The 13,884-nt window shown below is 52.8% G+C and overlaps 5 protein-coding genes and 1 non-coding gene across 6 annotated transcripts; 4 read left to right on the forward strand and 2 right to left on the reverse strand.

Moving 5' to 3' along the window:
- Nucleotides 1-1,877: 1,877 nt before the first annotated feature.
- On the forward strand, nt 1,878-7,044 carry ASPSYDRAFT_35361 (uncharacterized protein; the record flags this gene model as incomplete). Its single annotated transcript, XM_040845327.1, has 2 exons — nt 1,878-5,712; nt 5,759-7,044. The coding sequence occupies 2 exons, from the start codon at nt 1,878-1,880 to the stop codon at nt 7,042-7,044; spliced, it is 5,121 nt and encodes a 1,706-aa protein (XP_040698488.1).
- Nucleotides 7,045-7,381: 337 nt separating this feature from the next.
- ASPSYDRAFT_160288 (SIR2 family NAD-dependent protein deacylase) lies at nt 7,382-8,398 on the forward strand (the record flags this gene model as incomplete). Its single annotated transcript, XM_040842895.1, has 1 exon — nt 7,382-8,398. One exon carries the CDS (start codon nt 7,382-7,384, stop codon nt 8,396-8,398), a length of 1,017 nt encoding a protein of 338 aa, XP_040698489.1.
- A 102-nt stretch (nt 8,399-8,500) lies between these two features.
- On the forward strand, nt 8,501-11,069 carry ASPSYDRAFT_473347 (uncharacterized protein). The gene is made up of 3 exons (XM_040847410.1): nt 8,501-8,738; nt 8,784-8,978; nt 9,026-11,069. Exons 1-3 carry the CDS (start codon nt 8,732-8,734, stop codon nt 10,867-10,869), a joined length of 2,046 nt encoding a protein of 681 aa, XP_040698490.1. The 5' UTR covers nt 8,501-8,731; the 3' UTR covers nt 10,870-11,069.
- Nucleotides 11,070-11,262: 193 nt separating this feature from the next.
- ASPSYDRAFT_49800 (M28 family metallopeptidase) lies at nt 11,263-13,051 on the forward strand. Its single transcript, XM_040847922.1, has 2 exons — nt 11,263-11,362; nt 11,425-13,051. Exons 1-2 carry the CDS (start codon nt 11,294-11,296, stop codon nt 12,865-12,867), a joined length of 1,512 nt encoding a protein of 503 aa, XP_040698491.1. The 5' UTR covers nt 11,263-11,293; the 3' UTR covers nt 12,868-13,051.
- Nucleotides 13,052-13,091: 40 nt separating this feature from the next.
- Nucleotides 13,092-13,164, reverse strand: ASPSYDRAFT_t125. Its single transcript has one exon. It is a non-coding gene; the product is annotated as a tRNA-Lys (tRNA).
- A 176-nt stretch (nt 13,165-13,340) lies between these two features.
- Nucleotides 13,341-13,677, reverse strand: ASPSYDRAFT_49802 (uncharacterized protein). The gene is made up of 2 exons (XM_040847923.1): nt 13,636-13,677; nt 13,341-13,588 (listed from the first exon to the last, which is right to left on the reverse strand). The coding sequence occupies exons 1-2, from the start codon at nt 13,664-13,666 to the stop codon at nt 13,455-13,457; spliced, it is 165 nt and encodes a 54-aa protein (XP_040698492.1). The 5' UTR covers nt 13,667-13,677; the 3' UTR covers nt 13,341-13,454.
- Nucleotides 13,678-13,884: the final 207 nt, after the last annotated feature.

A 13,884-nucleotide genomic window follows, 5' to 3' on the forward strand; every position in this document is an offset into this window, starting at 1 on the left:
CGCCTTAACCGTCGATTGATGCAGGATCACGAAAATGCATCTCTGTATGGAGGTAGATAGACATGTTCTTGGCTGAGTGGGTCCATTCTTCGCAACCAAAGCTTCTCTAATGCTTGAACAACTGTGGACCAAACACATCCGGTTCCAAATGCAAGGGGCCGGTATACACAGAAATTTGATGGTATCGCTGACAAAGGCAGGAAAAAAAGGCTCCTGATTTCAGACATTGGGATTGTTCCATCCAGGCTTGGCTCCCATGTTTGCCGGCGTGGATGTCGCTGATAAACTGAAGCATCTCCTGCTATTGATCAGTTGGAAGATCCCGTCTGAAAAATTAACTACCGAGAGGCGTGGTTTCTCGCGACAATACCTATAAAACCCGGGGCCCTTGGTTTAGTTAACAGACCATTGAATGGACCAGCACGAGATAGCAGATTTTGGCTTCCACCTCCAATATGGATAGCAGTAAGATGTAGCGAAAAGAGAACGCAAGGGCGCTGTCCACGCTACTAAGCTATTGGCTTAGATATTCAGTTATTCACCGTCGAGCAGCCTGCAAGGGATCGTCCTGCAATCGATCAACCGTATTATTAACCAGATAGTGGTCTTCAAAGTGCCAAACTGGTTGACCGTTGTGCGATAATTCTCATTCCCCACATCCGTAGATAGCATTTCTTCAAGGATCGATTGGGATGTGAGACCCATTCATAAATATCCAGTCTCACCCATCTGACATTCCCAACATCACCGAGAGAGACCCCCAGTATAAAGTTGGATGAACCAAGCCAAACAGGGTCATCAAGATGAAAGGCTTCTCAAGAGTCTTGGAATTTCCATAGATCGCAGCAGCCGGATAATAGACAGTATATCTCGTCAGTCGGTAATGGATACGTTGGCCAGGTTCACTACTGGAGAGTGAGTGGTAATATGGTCGCAATGTCAGCCGAGTCTTTTCTTGGATGACGTCGAGCAAGCTTGTTGAGGGGTTTCAGGGTACTCGGAAGAATGTATACACAGCGACGGTTTTCTGGTTAATTGTATACACTCTCCAGGAGATGGATACACTCTTTGTATGAGAGTGTTGGTTGTCGCCGCTGTCTGGATAGGCCTCCACAGAGGAATAAATGTGCTTACTAATCCGACATAAGCAGTCTGTTTCGCGTCTCCGCGACTCAGCAAGTTCAGCTTCAAACCCGCCCTGGCAGAGAACTCGCTATCACAGGAACTCCTCACGGTCAGAAATCATAGCTGCCTGACAGCTAATATTAGCGACACTGCAAAAATGGGTTCCTGCTCGCTGGGTGGCGGTTTCAGTAACCGCCGGTGTGGGTCAGGCCACCATGGACTAACACAAACAATAGATGCAGGCGCTTAGGTGACAACCACTATCATGCAGAAAGTCTCTGCAATAAGACGATTTTTATTCTTCAGAATAAACAGGGGACGTGTCAAGGAGCTTCCACGTGAATTCCAAGACAATGGACACGAGCACCTATTGGGCGGGCCATCAAGTACCGGATTCTATCAATGATAACTGGCAATTGTCTTACGAAAGGATGCGTGGAAGGAACTGTTTCAAGCGCTCTGAACAATGACTTGTCAGATACTCCCGTCCCATCAATGGCCCAGAGACCCATTGGCTGGAGTGTTACTGGCGAATCGCCCGCGGGGCTGAGCACCGGGCGCTTCCCATGACGCCCAGGATCCGCCTTGTTGACTCTCCGATATAATGAGCCTTTGTGTCCCGAAGCACTGCCTGCAAACTTTGGCCGATTTCTAACAACCTTTCTCTTCTTTGCGTGATGTAATTTTCACCATTTACACCTACCCACCTTAATCTACGGAACGTTCGAATTTCTCGTGTTACTCAACCCATCATGCCGCAGAGCGGGAGAGATGAGGGATGGCTTCGTGCCTGGTGCACGAAACATGATATCGCTGCAGACGGGTTCCAACCACAGTTACCACTAATATCTACCTATTCCCTGTCGACGCAAAAAGACGACGAAGATCAGGCCAATCTCCTCCTCACCAAGGCCTCCGAAATACGACGAACCGGCGAATCCAAAACAACAGCAGCACCCGGGAAGGTGAAGAAGGACAAATGGAGTTACGAGGACTACTGCAGTGTCCTGACGGAAATAGTGAATGCATCTGGGTCAGTCGCGGTCGCAGAAAGTGTCTGGAACAGCCTTCAACTGCAGAAGCCGAAGAAGGCACGGACAGGTCGATTCGCGCGCCGGCAGCAGGCTGGGGGTGAGGAAACGGACGATCTACTCTTTCTCCTCCTCTGTAGTACGATGCGATACAAAGAGACAGCCATGTTCCATTTCCTTGCCAACGCTGCGAGCTCCGATGTGGTCAACAGAATGCTCCCAACCGCGCTGCAGATGCGCAGCCATCGGAATACCCAGATTCTCCTGGAAGAGAACGCCGATCCGAACACTTGTTCTGAAGAATTTATAACCCTCGTCAGGGCTGGAGATGAGGAGTTTGTCCGCCTCTTGCTTCAGTCCCAGACGCCAATCGATCTTGCGACACTCACCTCTGCCCTTCCTGACGCTATCCAGCGTGGGAATGTCGGAGTCGTCCAGCTTCTCCTGGCCCATGGCGCAGATGCAAATGCCGACAGCGGGATTGCCATCGAAAAGGCCATTCGGGCAAAACGTACTGATCTTGCTTTGTTGATGCTCATGTCTCCGAATCCTCCCTTGCCAGAGACTCTTGCTCCTATTGTCTCGTACGTCTTTTTCAAGATGGAGATCCTCCAAGACAATAAATACAACCTCATCGAGCTCCTTCTCAACGGCGGTGCCGCTGGTGGATCTGTATCCCTTGCTTTAGGAGGCGCGGTTCTACAGCGCTGGACTGAACTGGTCGAGCTGTTTATTGACAAAGGCGTCTCCATCAACTACAATAAAGCGGAAGCATACCGGTATGCCGTACACGAAGTTGATCTTGAAATGATTCGTATTTTGAGCAGAGGGAAGCTGGACGACGACCTGGCTTCGGAAATCTTCGGTGAAATCGACAATACGAAGTACGGCAGCTCGATAACAAACGAAAAGTGGCATGCGCTGGCGGAATTCCTACTCGTTCAAGGTGCCGCCGGGGACGTGGTTGATGAAGCATTGATTCAACGTGTCGAAAAGAGACATCTTTCTGGCGTGAATCTTCTGTTACGAGAAGGTGCTTCTGTTGACTACGCCAACGCCGCCGCACTCGACAAGGCTGTAGCGTCCGAGAATGAAGAGTTTATTGACGCTCTGCTACATTACCAGCCGTCCGCACAGTCCGTCAACACCGTCTTCGATAGGGTCGACGGGCTTTCACCGGACGTTAAACTGCGCATCACTCGCAAACTTTTCGACGCGGGGGCGAACGGAACTGCTGTCGACAACATTCTTAAGAACGCCATGACTCAACACACTGGGGAACGGGACCGCGAATTCATTCAGATCCTGGTAGATGGTGGCGCTGATGTTGGCCAAGGGAAAGGCTATCTAGTTCAGCTCGCTGTACAATCTTCCGACGATGCTACTTTACAGATTTTACTTCTCGGATTTCCCGTGCCCACCGTTCTATCATCTTGCATACCCCTCGCCATGGACCTGACTGACACCCAGAGATACAAGATAATACATATGCTGCTTCACGGCGGGGCTAGGGGCGATGAAGTGTCCCAGGCTCTCGTTGACAGCATTGACGGGACCTCCTCTGGGTGTCAGTTAGCATCCCTTTTACTCGGCACAGGGGAGGCTAATACTGGCTTCAATAGTGGAATGGCATTGAAGAGGGCGATAGAATCACCAAATATCGACTTTATCGAGCTCCTGGTACAGTACAATCATCTCCAAGAATCCGACTTCTGCGCCTGTCTCCTTGTCGCGATCGACCTCCTGCAACGGGATAGGACTCGCCTCGAGAAAATCCGCATCTTGCTCATGAGTGTTCAAGAGCTGTCTGGTAGTACCGGGCACGCCGCTCTTCGTCACGAGATGGAAGGATTAAAGCGACGAGATGACCACACTCTTGGGGTCCTACATATGCTACTAGAAGCCGGGGCGGACGTCAACCACAACCAAGGTCGCATCTTCGTCGATGCCATCGAGTTGGGCTTGTTCGAATGCTTCAAGCTGTTCCTCGCTGCCCATCCATCATTCCAATCTCTCGAAAATGCGTTTGAGAATGCTCTTTCCAGTGCGCTTCGCGCCAACTTGCCTCTCGATGTACGATACCTGCAAGAACTTCTTGCGACCGGGATGCCGCAGGCGGCCCTCGACAAGGCACTATTGCGCACCACTGAAGAGCGAAATGAAGAGCTGATCCTCCTTCTCCTGCGCCACGGTGCTTCCGTCAATTACCAGGACGGCGCCGCAGTGCGTCACGCTGTTTCAAAACTTGACCTCGAATTGCTCGTTCATCTCCTTCGACATGATCCTGCTGCTGCCACACTCAACAGTGGTTTCACCAAGGCCATGACATTGCATGACATCCGAGCAAAGCATGGTTGTTATCAACTTCTTCTCAAGGCTGGGCCGGTATCCCAGCGGCTTCTCGAGGAGGCGCTTGTTGCGGCCGCTGATGGTGGATGGATGTACGCTGCTACTTGCGAACTATTGCTGGACCATAAAGCTACCCCGAACTATGCTGCAGGTACACCGCTGTGTCGCGCTATCAAGTCTGCTAACTACAAGATCGACTTGATAAAGCTGTTCCTGCGATATAGCGTGACGGAGGAGGCTGTTGCAGCCGCGTTGGGTGCTGCATTTGAGACTCTACAGGGCGAAACACGCATTACCACCATGGATCTTTTACTTGCTGTTCAGAAGCCGCAATTGACACTTGACCAGCTACTACTGAAAGCCGTAGGCTACCTTCAAGCATTCCATGGACTCGAGACTAACGATTTCCAGGTGCATGCCCCTCACTGCGACCAGAAGCTCATCCAGTGTCTCTTGAACGCCAGCGCATCCATCTTCTACCAAGGAGGCGAATGTATTCTACACGCCGTCATGATCAACGATGTCGAAACCCTGCGCGTTCTCGAGCCGTACTTCCACGGACACCACGGCATATCGGAAATATTTATGACAGTATGGGGCAATGGAAAACGCGCAAACTCGCACCAGGAGGAAGCGGTGTTATCGGTCTTGGTAGGTGCCGGTGCATCAGGAGAGTCCGTGGACATGGCACTCCTAGAAAGCATCAAGACCGTTTCCACTACACCAGCCGGGTTCGCCTTTATCGTCAATCTGCTGAAAGCAGGCGCGGATGTCAACTACGGCGAAGGAGCCTGTCTTGCCGAAGCAGCAACGCAAGCCAACGTGCACGTCATCAAGGAGTTACTCGCTTACGGTCCCCGTCGTCCTAATATGACCCGCGCGTTCCCACTGGTCTTCCGGTCTGGTGTTGATGCACAGAGTCTTCGCGAGATTGCTGTTGCTTTTTGCTCTCACAACTCTGCTCCTGACCTCACCTATGACCATCCCACCTGCGGTCCAGTTCTATGTCTGATGCTTCATACCTACCCCAACGAGGCAGAGCTGCTGCAGTATCTCATCGACAAGGGCAGCATTGTTGACCCAGTTGTTAAAGCGACGCTGCCGCTGTCACCAAGCGAGGAGAAGGTGTCATTGCTCTGTTGGGCTCTTGCGCAGAGCAAAGCGGCACTTCGTGAAGATGTCGTTGGAATCCTCATCAAATCTGGAGGTAAGTCGTTCAATCGACCTTACTTGTACTCTACTAACAACCCCAGCGGACGTCAACTTCCAAGCAGCTTTATCGCAAAGCACGCCCCTCCAGCTCGCCATCGTTGGCTCACGCACTCAGTCCGTTGCGGCCCTCCTACAATCCCATGCCGACCCGTCCCTGGAATCAAATGGCATCTCACCTTTATCCCTCGCAGCATCAATCGGTGACACTAACATCGTCCGCCAACTCGTCAACGCCGGCGCTGCGCCAGGCGATGGCAGTCTCCACGAAGCTGCCAGGATGGTCAACGTCAGCGTCCTCCAAGTCCTGCTCATCGAAGCCAAGCAACGCGACTACCCCTGCTCTCGATTCCAAGGACGCACCGCCCTTGCCGAACTCTGCATGACAGCCGGCAACAAACCAATCAGCCAGCTCAAAGCCGCAATGTCGCTGCTCAAGAACAACGGCGACTTCCGACGCAAATCAAAGGGAAAGTCGGTGCTGCACTTTGCGCTCGATCATCCAAACGCCATCCTTGTCTCCCAGGCCCTGCTCGATGTCTTCATGAGCGAGTACGTCAATGACGACTTCAACGTCTTCGAGGACGGTCGGTACCGGTTCTCCCCGCTTGCATATGTCTCACGCGGTCTAAACATGGCACCACCCACCCAACGCACCGGCCTCGTCGACCTCCTTCTAGAATTCGAATGCCGCGATCGCTTCTGGGCGGCCGAGGGTGAGCAGCCGGTCGACATGGTCGGCGCGCCCGAGGAGATCATGCGCACCCTGAAAACCCAGAAACAGCGACAAGTTCGCATCCAGGAGGAACACGAAGACCACGAGCGCCGCCTTATGCATCGACGTGCTGAACAGGCCGAAGAGCTCTCTGGTCTGCGAGCGCGCCATGATCTTACCCTAGACCATAAGAGAGAAATGGCCGGTGAGACCGCGCGGCTTGAGCATGAGACTGCCTCGCGCCAGGCAACCATCGCGTCGCAGCGCTATGACGCTGAGCTCGCGTATATGCGACAAGTGACCGACCTTGCGAACAGGAGGAAAGACGACTCGCATTACCGGGAAATTGAGCACCGGCGACAACTAGCACTGATGGAGCAATCGCAGCGCGACGAGAATTACAAAATCGAGAAACAGCGGCGCGAGGAGGAGGCTGCTTTTCTGCAGCACCGGGAAGGACTCCTAACCTCCGGGTATGAAAACCGGGCGAGGATTGATCGTGATCGCTACGCGGAGCAGATGCGCCTGTTTGATGCGCAGAAGGGCATCATGGAGATGAATGCCAGGCCGAAGGTTGTGAAGCAGATTGCCTATGAGGCGGACTCGTTGGATTGATTTTGCAGCTTTACTATTTCCTATTTCTTTCTACCCCCCATTTCTTCCATTTTTTGTTATATCATATTCTAGCATTGCATTAGCCTGCGTTTATTCAATCTACTCTGGTTGTTTTATACTTTATGCCCCACCTAACTGTTTCCCCGGTTACCCACAGCCTCACGGTGAGCATCAGCCATTGCAGCTGGTGTATACGCGGCAGTAATCAACAGGCATCAACGGTCTTTATCGCTGTAGACTATATAGCAGACAACCCCTCTGCCCCTCCTCCCCTCCCATCTCATCCCATCCCGTCCCCTTCTTTCACCACATTAAAGCCACACAAATCAACCCCAAAATGACAACCCCCAAAACCGAGCTTGACACCATCTGCACCGCCATCAAGGCCGGCAACATAAAATCCATCGTCGTCCTCGCAGGCGCCGGCCTCTCCACCTCCGCCGGAATCCCCGACTTCCGATCCCCAGAGACAGGACTCTATGCTCGTCTCGCACCCCTCCAACTCCCCTACCCCGAGGCCATCTTCCACATCTCGTACTTCCGACACACACCCGAGCCGTTCTACGCTATTGCTGCGGCTCGACACCCGCGGAACCTAAATCCCACGCTGGGTCATGCTTTCCTGGCACTGCTTGATAAGAAGGGCCTGTTGAGGTTCGTGTTTAGTCAGAATATTGATGGGTTGGAGGTTGATGCCGGTGTTGAGAGGGGGAAAGTGTTGAATGTCCATGGGAATTGGCAGAGTCAGCGGTGTTTTAAATGTAAGAGTTACTATCCGGACGAGGAGATGAGGAGGGCTATCAAGCTTGGTGAGGTGCCGAATTGTCCTGTGGAGGGGTGTGGGGGCGTTGTCAAGCCGGATATTGTTATGTTTGGGGAGTCGCTGCCCAAGGCGTTTGAGGAGAGGAGGGAGGAGGTTATACCCCAGGCGGATCTGGTGCTTGTTCTGGGGACGAGTTTGAAGGTTGCTCCTGCATCGGGGATTCCGAGGTTGGTGAAGGAAGAGGTGCCCAGGGTTCTTGTCAATAATGAGGTTGTGGGGGATTTTGGGAGTCGGGGGAGTGATGTTTGTGTGCTGGGTAGCTGTGATGAGGGCTTGAGGGAGATGGCGAGGAAGCTGGGGTGGGAGGAGGAGCTGGACAGTATCTGGAGAGAGGCAGTTGAGAGTAAGGAGAGGGTTGTCAAGAGTGAGGGCTGGGATGAGGAGGCCCCGAGTCTGGATGAGTGTATCCAGAAGGCTGCGGACAGGATGAAGCTGCGTATGGGGGTGTCAGATGGGCATCGGAGAATGCTGGAGGGCCATTTGGGAGAGAAAATGGCAGGTATTCTGGGGAAAGCGAGGAAAGCGGACTAGCCTACTAGCTATTCTCGTTACGGTATAAATGAAGCTATACAAATTGAAGTGAGGCTCTAGGCCACCAAGGTACCATCTCCACTAATTCAGCCAAGCTTTCCTCGTCTCCAGATCAAAGGACCTTGGGAGTTGGTACCATGCTTATATTGACTTTCCACCTCGGAAATGAGCACTGCCTCCAGCAAAAGAGGTCAGCGTGGCCACCATCCGATCGACATGGCCCCAACCAAGAACTTGTTTGCAGCTGTGACTGCCTGTCAGGCATCACCATTCACGAGCGATATAAAGCCTGACATGAGCAATAAAACGAATCCCACAAGTTAGGCTAATATCATGAATAGTAAGTGTCCGTCCTTCGATAATACATCGCTAAACTAATGGATAGAACTCTCCTCCTGGCTCCTGGGCAAGAAGTCGTACAAGATCCTCGTCCTGGGGGAAGAGGGATGCGGCAAGACGACGTTCATCGAAAGACTGAAATTCAATCATGTCGGGAGTGGGTCGAAACCCACGGTCGGGTTTTATGTCGAGACGGTTCGCTATCCCATGAACTCGAGCTGGCAGTTATGGGAGCTGAGAAGTACGAGACTTAACCCTAATTTTGTACTGTAAAGACTGACAAAATAGCGACCCTCAAACATATTCCGGTCCTGCGGCAGCATCTCTCACCAAGTACACTGGTTCTCTGGCTTCATGATTGCGAAAGTGACATAGATCCCCCAAAAGAGTTTCCGGCACTGCTCCACGAGATGGTGGAGGCTGGCTGTCGGTATATATGGGTAAGCTTGAACAAGCAGGATGGATGTAAAGTTGGGAAGGAGACACTTGACTATATCAGACAGGCGTATCAAGAGGAGTTTGCAAAATACGACGACAAATTATCCAAGAGAATCCTCCGACAGCGACTGTGTCCGAAGGTGGGAAATGACGACACATTCGAAGTGCTGGAGGAGATCTATACCACTGTCATGAACGTCAGCCTGGAACCACCCAAACAAGTTGATCCAGTGCTCGAGAGAAAGCAGCTTGAGGTCATGGAACAGAACCCCGAGGGTCAACAGCTTCTACTAGAAACAGCCATCACCAATGATACTTTGGACACCGATACCTTCTGCGAGCTATTTCTTAACGCAGACCTGCCCGTCTGGGGCCACTACTATTATCTAAAAGCAGCATACCATCTCATCCTTTCTTCAGAGAAGAACGCCTTCCAGCAAGCAGCAGATTTCAAGCTCTACCTGCAGCGATTAAAGCACAAACGCCCCGACTTCTTCAAGAGGGAAGGCCTCCCCAAAGGCCCCGTCGACAACCCCTTCAACACAAGCGTCACCGTCTTCTGGATCCTGCAAATGCAGCTCGCCATTCGCAACTACCGCGTACATACCATGGCCCCAGACCTTCCAAGCCGATCTGACTTTTGCCATGTCCTCCGTCATTCTCCCTCGCTGATGAACAGCTACCCCTGGGACGAGTGGTATTCCAGTCCGCCTGCCTTCACGTGCGCAAAGGATATCTGGTTTCCACCGAATCTGAAAGTGTTGTCCACTGATACGCACTATCGCAGTGACCCTGCAGTCTTGCCGGTTGACGATAGATCTCCGGAAAGAGTGTTCAGGTATGTGTTCGCTGTACTGCGATATATCCAGCGAGCTGGCGTGCAGCGAGAGGAAACAATGCCCCTGGCATTGGAAACGTTGAAACAGAATACGATGCGCGTGAGGACACAACATCCCTCCCTTGTACCATACTCCGAGACCCAGGCCCGGTTCTGGATACAGATAGTTGATGCAGCGCTGCGCGGGTTAGATGATGAAAAGGAAACGGACCTCACTTTTCAAGAGTTCCAGGACATGTTTGATATTGAATTGACGTGCTGGAGGAAACATTATTCGAAAAGGGTCTGGGATGGCGTCAGTGCGCGTTGGCAGTCTGTTCCGCCTGATCTTGAGCCCCTGCCGGTTGTTATTTCGCCTGTTAGTTTTGGACCAGAAATTGTTTCCGAGAAGTCGACTCTTCCGATGCTCAGTCCGAAATTGCCATATACAGAAGAACTCTCGTTCTACGCCGCCATGGTGATAAAAAAGACTGAGAACTCCAAGTCGGTCCTTCCAATAACCAACCACGCCGATCTTCTTTCCTACCTCTACACAGTCCTGGTGGGGAAACAGGACGAAAAGCGATGTCCAAATCCAGAAGCAAAGGAACAACTGCAACCGCTTACCCTCGGGCAAAAAGCAGAGTCTGCATTCGCAGAACTCTCCAGCCCACTAGCGGCTGCAGCCACGCACAGAAACTTCTGGATTCAGCAAGTCGCGGCCGCAGTGTTGCATGCAGAGAGGGAGGGGCTGGCGACATTCCCAGAGTTTATCACGAGCAATTTGCGGCTTGCATGGGAGGGACTGCCGGGGGTATATTACAGCGCAGGGGTCTGGACCGCTGCAAGGGGGGGGAAATCAGATCGTGCCCGGTGATAGACGGAGAGTGCCGACGATTGTAGACCTGGACTTGGCTGAGAATGAGGAGGACTGGGTGCATTGTTGAATAATTCCCCTGCAAGACAAGTAATTGTTAGCACGATGATAACATTCTTCCCCACGATTGTTCTTCGCCCCCTCTTCTTGGCTGTAACCCTACAAAGCCGGACCAGCACACGCGATCTGGCGCTTGGATGGGCACTGCAGCTCTTTGAGCAGTTCTTATCGATGATTTATCGTCTGCCCGCTTGCTTGGCTGCTCCAGTCTGCTTAATTGGCACTGCCAAGTTGCTTGGCCCAGGCACGCGATGTAACTCGACGCGGATTCCACCATCAAGTATTGATCAACAATGCCTATAAAGTCGCGGTCATCCTGGATGTTCAGGGGGACTTTCTCATGCGATCAGTCCAGCGACAGACCATGAAGTCCTCTATCCTCGCTCTCTCCCTGGCTTCGCTGGCCTCGGCCGCGAAGCCCCTTGTCACTCCGGTAAGCACCTGCAGCAGCCAAGTCACTCAGCCACCCGATCTGCAGCTAACAACCAAACAAAGGAATCCCTCCAAAAGCAAATCCGGCTGGACGATCTGCTCGCCGGCTCCCAGCAGCTCCAGGACTTTGCATACGCCTACCCCGAGCGCAACCGCGTCTTCGGCGGCCGCGCGCACAACGACACCGTCAACTGGCTGTACCGCGAGCTCAAGCGCACCGGCCACTACGATGTCTACAAGCAGCCCCAGAAGCACCTGTACAGCAACGCCGAGGAGTCGCTGACTGCAAACGGGGAATCCTTCGACGCGACCACCCTCACATACTCGCCAAGCGGCAACGCGTCTGCCGAGCTCGCTGTCATTGACTCCCTCGGGTGCTCCGCCGATGCATTCCCCGCGGACGTGGCTGGGAAAGTCGTCCTCGTCCAGCGCGGCGACTGCACCTTTGCTGAGAAATCTGTCTACGCTGCTAAGGCGAATGCTGCCGCGACAATCACTTACAACAACGTCGAGGGCTCGCTTGCTGGGACCCTCGGCGCAGCCGAAAGCGAACTCGGCCCTTACTCGCCGATTGTCGGCATCTCGCTTGAAGACGGCGAGGCCCTCGTCGCTCTTGCAGAGAAGGGCACCGTGAATGTGGACTTGTTCATTGATTCGACGCTCGAGAACCGCACGACGTACAATGTCATTGCGCAGACCAAGACCGGCGACCCGAACAACGTCGTTTCGCTCGGCGGCCACAGCGACTCCGTTGATGCGGGTCCGGGCATTAACGACGATGGGTCTGGTATTATCAGTAACCTGGTTATTGCGCGCGCTCTCACCAAGTTCCAGACCAAGCACGCCGTGCGCTTCTTCTTCTGGACAGCGGAGGAATTCGGCCTGCTTGGTAGTGATTACTACGTCTCCAGCTTGTCACCCGCCGAGCTTGCCAAGATCAGGCTGTATCTGAACTTTGATATGATCGCGTCGCCGAATTATGGACTTCTGCTTTATGATGGCGACGGGTCGGCGTTTAACCTCACCGGTCCACCAGGAAGTGATGCCATCGAGAAGCTGTTCGAAGACTACTTCGCCGGTCTCGGCCAAGGCACCGTTGAGACCGAGTTCGATGGCCGCTCCGACTACGAGGCCTTCATCGCGAACGGCATCCCAGCTGGCGGAGTCTTCACGGGCGCTGAGGGCGTCAAGACCGAAGAAGAGGCGGAGCTGTTCGGTGGTGAAGCGGGTGTGTCCTTTGACGTGAATTACCACAAGGAGGGCGACACGTTTGACAATCTGAACCACGAGGCGTACTTGCTCAACTCCAAGGCCACCGCGTTTGCGGTTGCGACGTATGCGAATGACCTGAGCACCATCCCGGAGCGCAACCAGACCAGTACTATCGTGAAGAGGGCGGATGGCGAGTTCCAGAGACGCAGACGCTGGAGTACCAGGAGAAGAAGGCAGACTGGGCCTGAACACAGCCACACCAGGGGGTGTTTCCACGACCGGGTTGATTTCTAAACGATTGACAACAGAATGATGCTCTAGAAACGTCAGCGACAACTGTGTATGTGTTGTGTTGTGTTGAGTGTATATAGCAGCCCCAGATGTACGCAGGTGCGGATATCCGAGGCCAGTCACGTGGTTTGCTCCCGTTTAGCCAATCAGACGAGCCGCATCCGCGCACTTAAAAAATCTTCAACGATATACCAGCAAAATTTAACAAGTAAAAGAGCAAAAATGAAAGCCCAACGCGGGGCTCGAACCCGCAGCCTTGAGATTAAGAGTCTCACGCTCTACCGATTGAGCTAGCCGGGCTAGTTCATGTGTGCTTCGTTTGCACTTGACTATACATTCCAAGCGTAGTGAAATCTGCTAGAACAGCCGAGTATCAGGATCTCGTATGCTTCAAACGTTCCATATTAATTCTGTGATGTCATCTTCTTGCCGGTTCTAGTCTGAATAGATCATTCAATACACATTCAACAGCTCATCACTAGATACATTCATCCTATTCAACTCCGGCCAACTCCGCCCACTCCACCTTCCCACCGTACTCCAATCCACCCGCTAGATGCATTCACTCAACAAACAACGCAGCCATGCAGTCAGTTGCTTCTCTTTGGCGGGTACTCCTTGCCATCGCGCTCGACTTTGGGCGTGCAGGTGCAGCGCTCGCTCTCAGGGACCGAGTCCAGCACTGCGGGGATGTGGTTGCCGCATCCCCACCAGGTTGTTTTCTCTGCAATTATTAGCATCTTGAAAAGTGTAATTGGGATAGAGGCGTACGGCAAGTGGAACAAGTAGCTTTCATACACATTTTGGTGGCCTGACGGATGTTATGTGAGTAGAGTTTAGATGGAGAGTTTGAGAGAAGAGAAGGAGGGGGAGGGAATATATAAAGTGGGTGGGGCTTCACTTCGCCGCTCTGATCCCCGAGTTCCCGATCCAGAGTCGCCGTCTGCCAGGCATTCCGTTATCTTGGTATACTTCTGCTGCGACTGTTTCCTGTCGGAGATCAACTAATTGGATGAAGAC

This window comes from Aspergillus sydowii, assembly GCF_001890705.1.
Source record: "Aspergillus sydowii CBS 593.65 unplaced genomic scaffold ASPSYscaffold_13, whole genome shotgun sequence".
NCBI lineage: Eukaryota > Fungi > Ascomycota > Eurotiomycetes > Eurotiales > Aspergillaceae > Aspergillus > Aspergillus sydowii.

Bases quoted from the DNA above. Each gene is read 5' to 3' on its own strand.
- ASPSYDRAFT_473347 (XM_040847410.1), top strand. The intron at 8,979-9,025 runs GTACGAGACTTA...CTGACAAAATAG, and splicing joins GCAGTTATGGGAGCTGAGAA to CGACCCTCAAACATATTCCG.
- ASPSYDRAFT_49800 (XM_040847922.1), top strand. From the start codon at position 11,294: ATGAAGTCCTCTATCCTCGCTCTCTCCCTGGCTTCGCTGGCCTCGGCC. The intron at 11,363-11,424 runs GTAAGCACCTGC...AACCAAACAAAG, and splicing joins CGAAGCCCCTTGTCACTCCG to GAATCCCTCCAAAAGCAAAT.
- ASPSYDRAFT_49802 (XM_040847923.1), bottom strand. From the start codon at position 13,666: ATGTGTATGAAAGCTACTTGTTCCACTTGCC. The intron at 13,589-13,635 runs GTACGCCTCTAT...TAATAATTGCAG, and splicing joins AGCTACTTGTTCCACTTGCC to AGAAAACAACCTGGTGGGGA.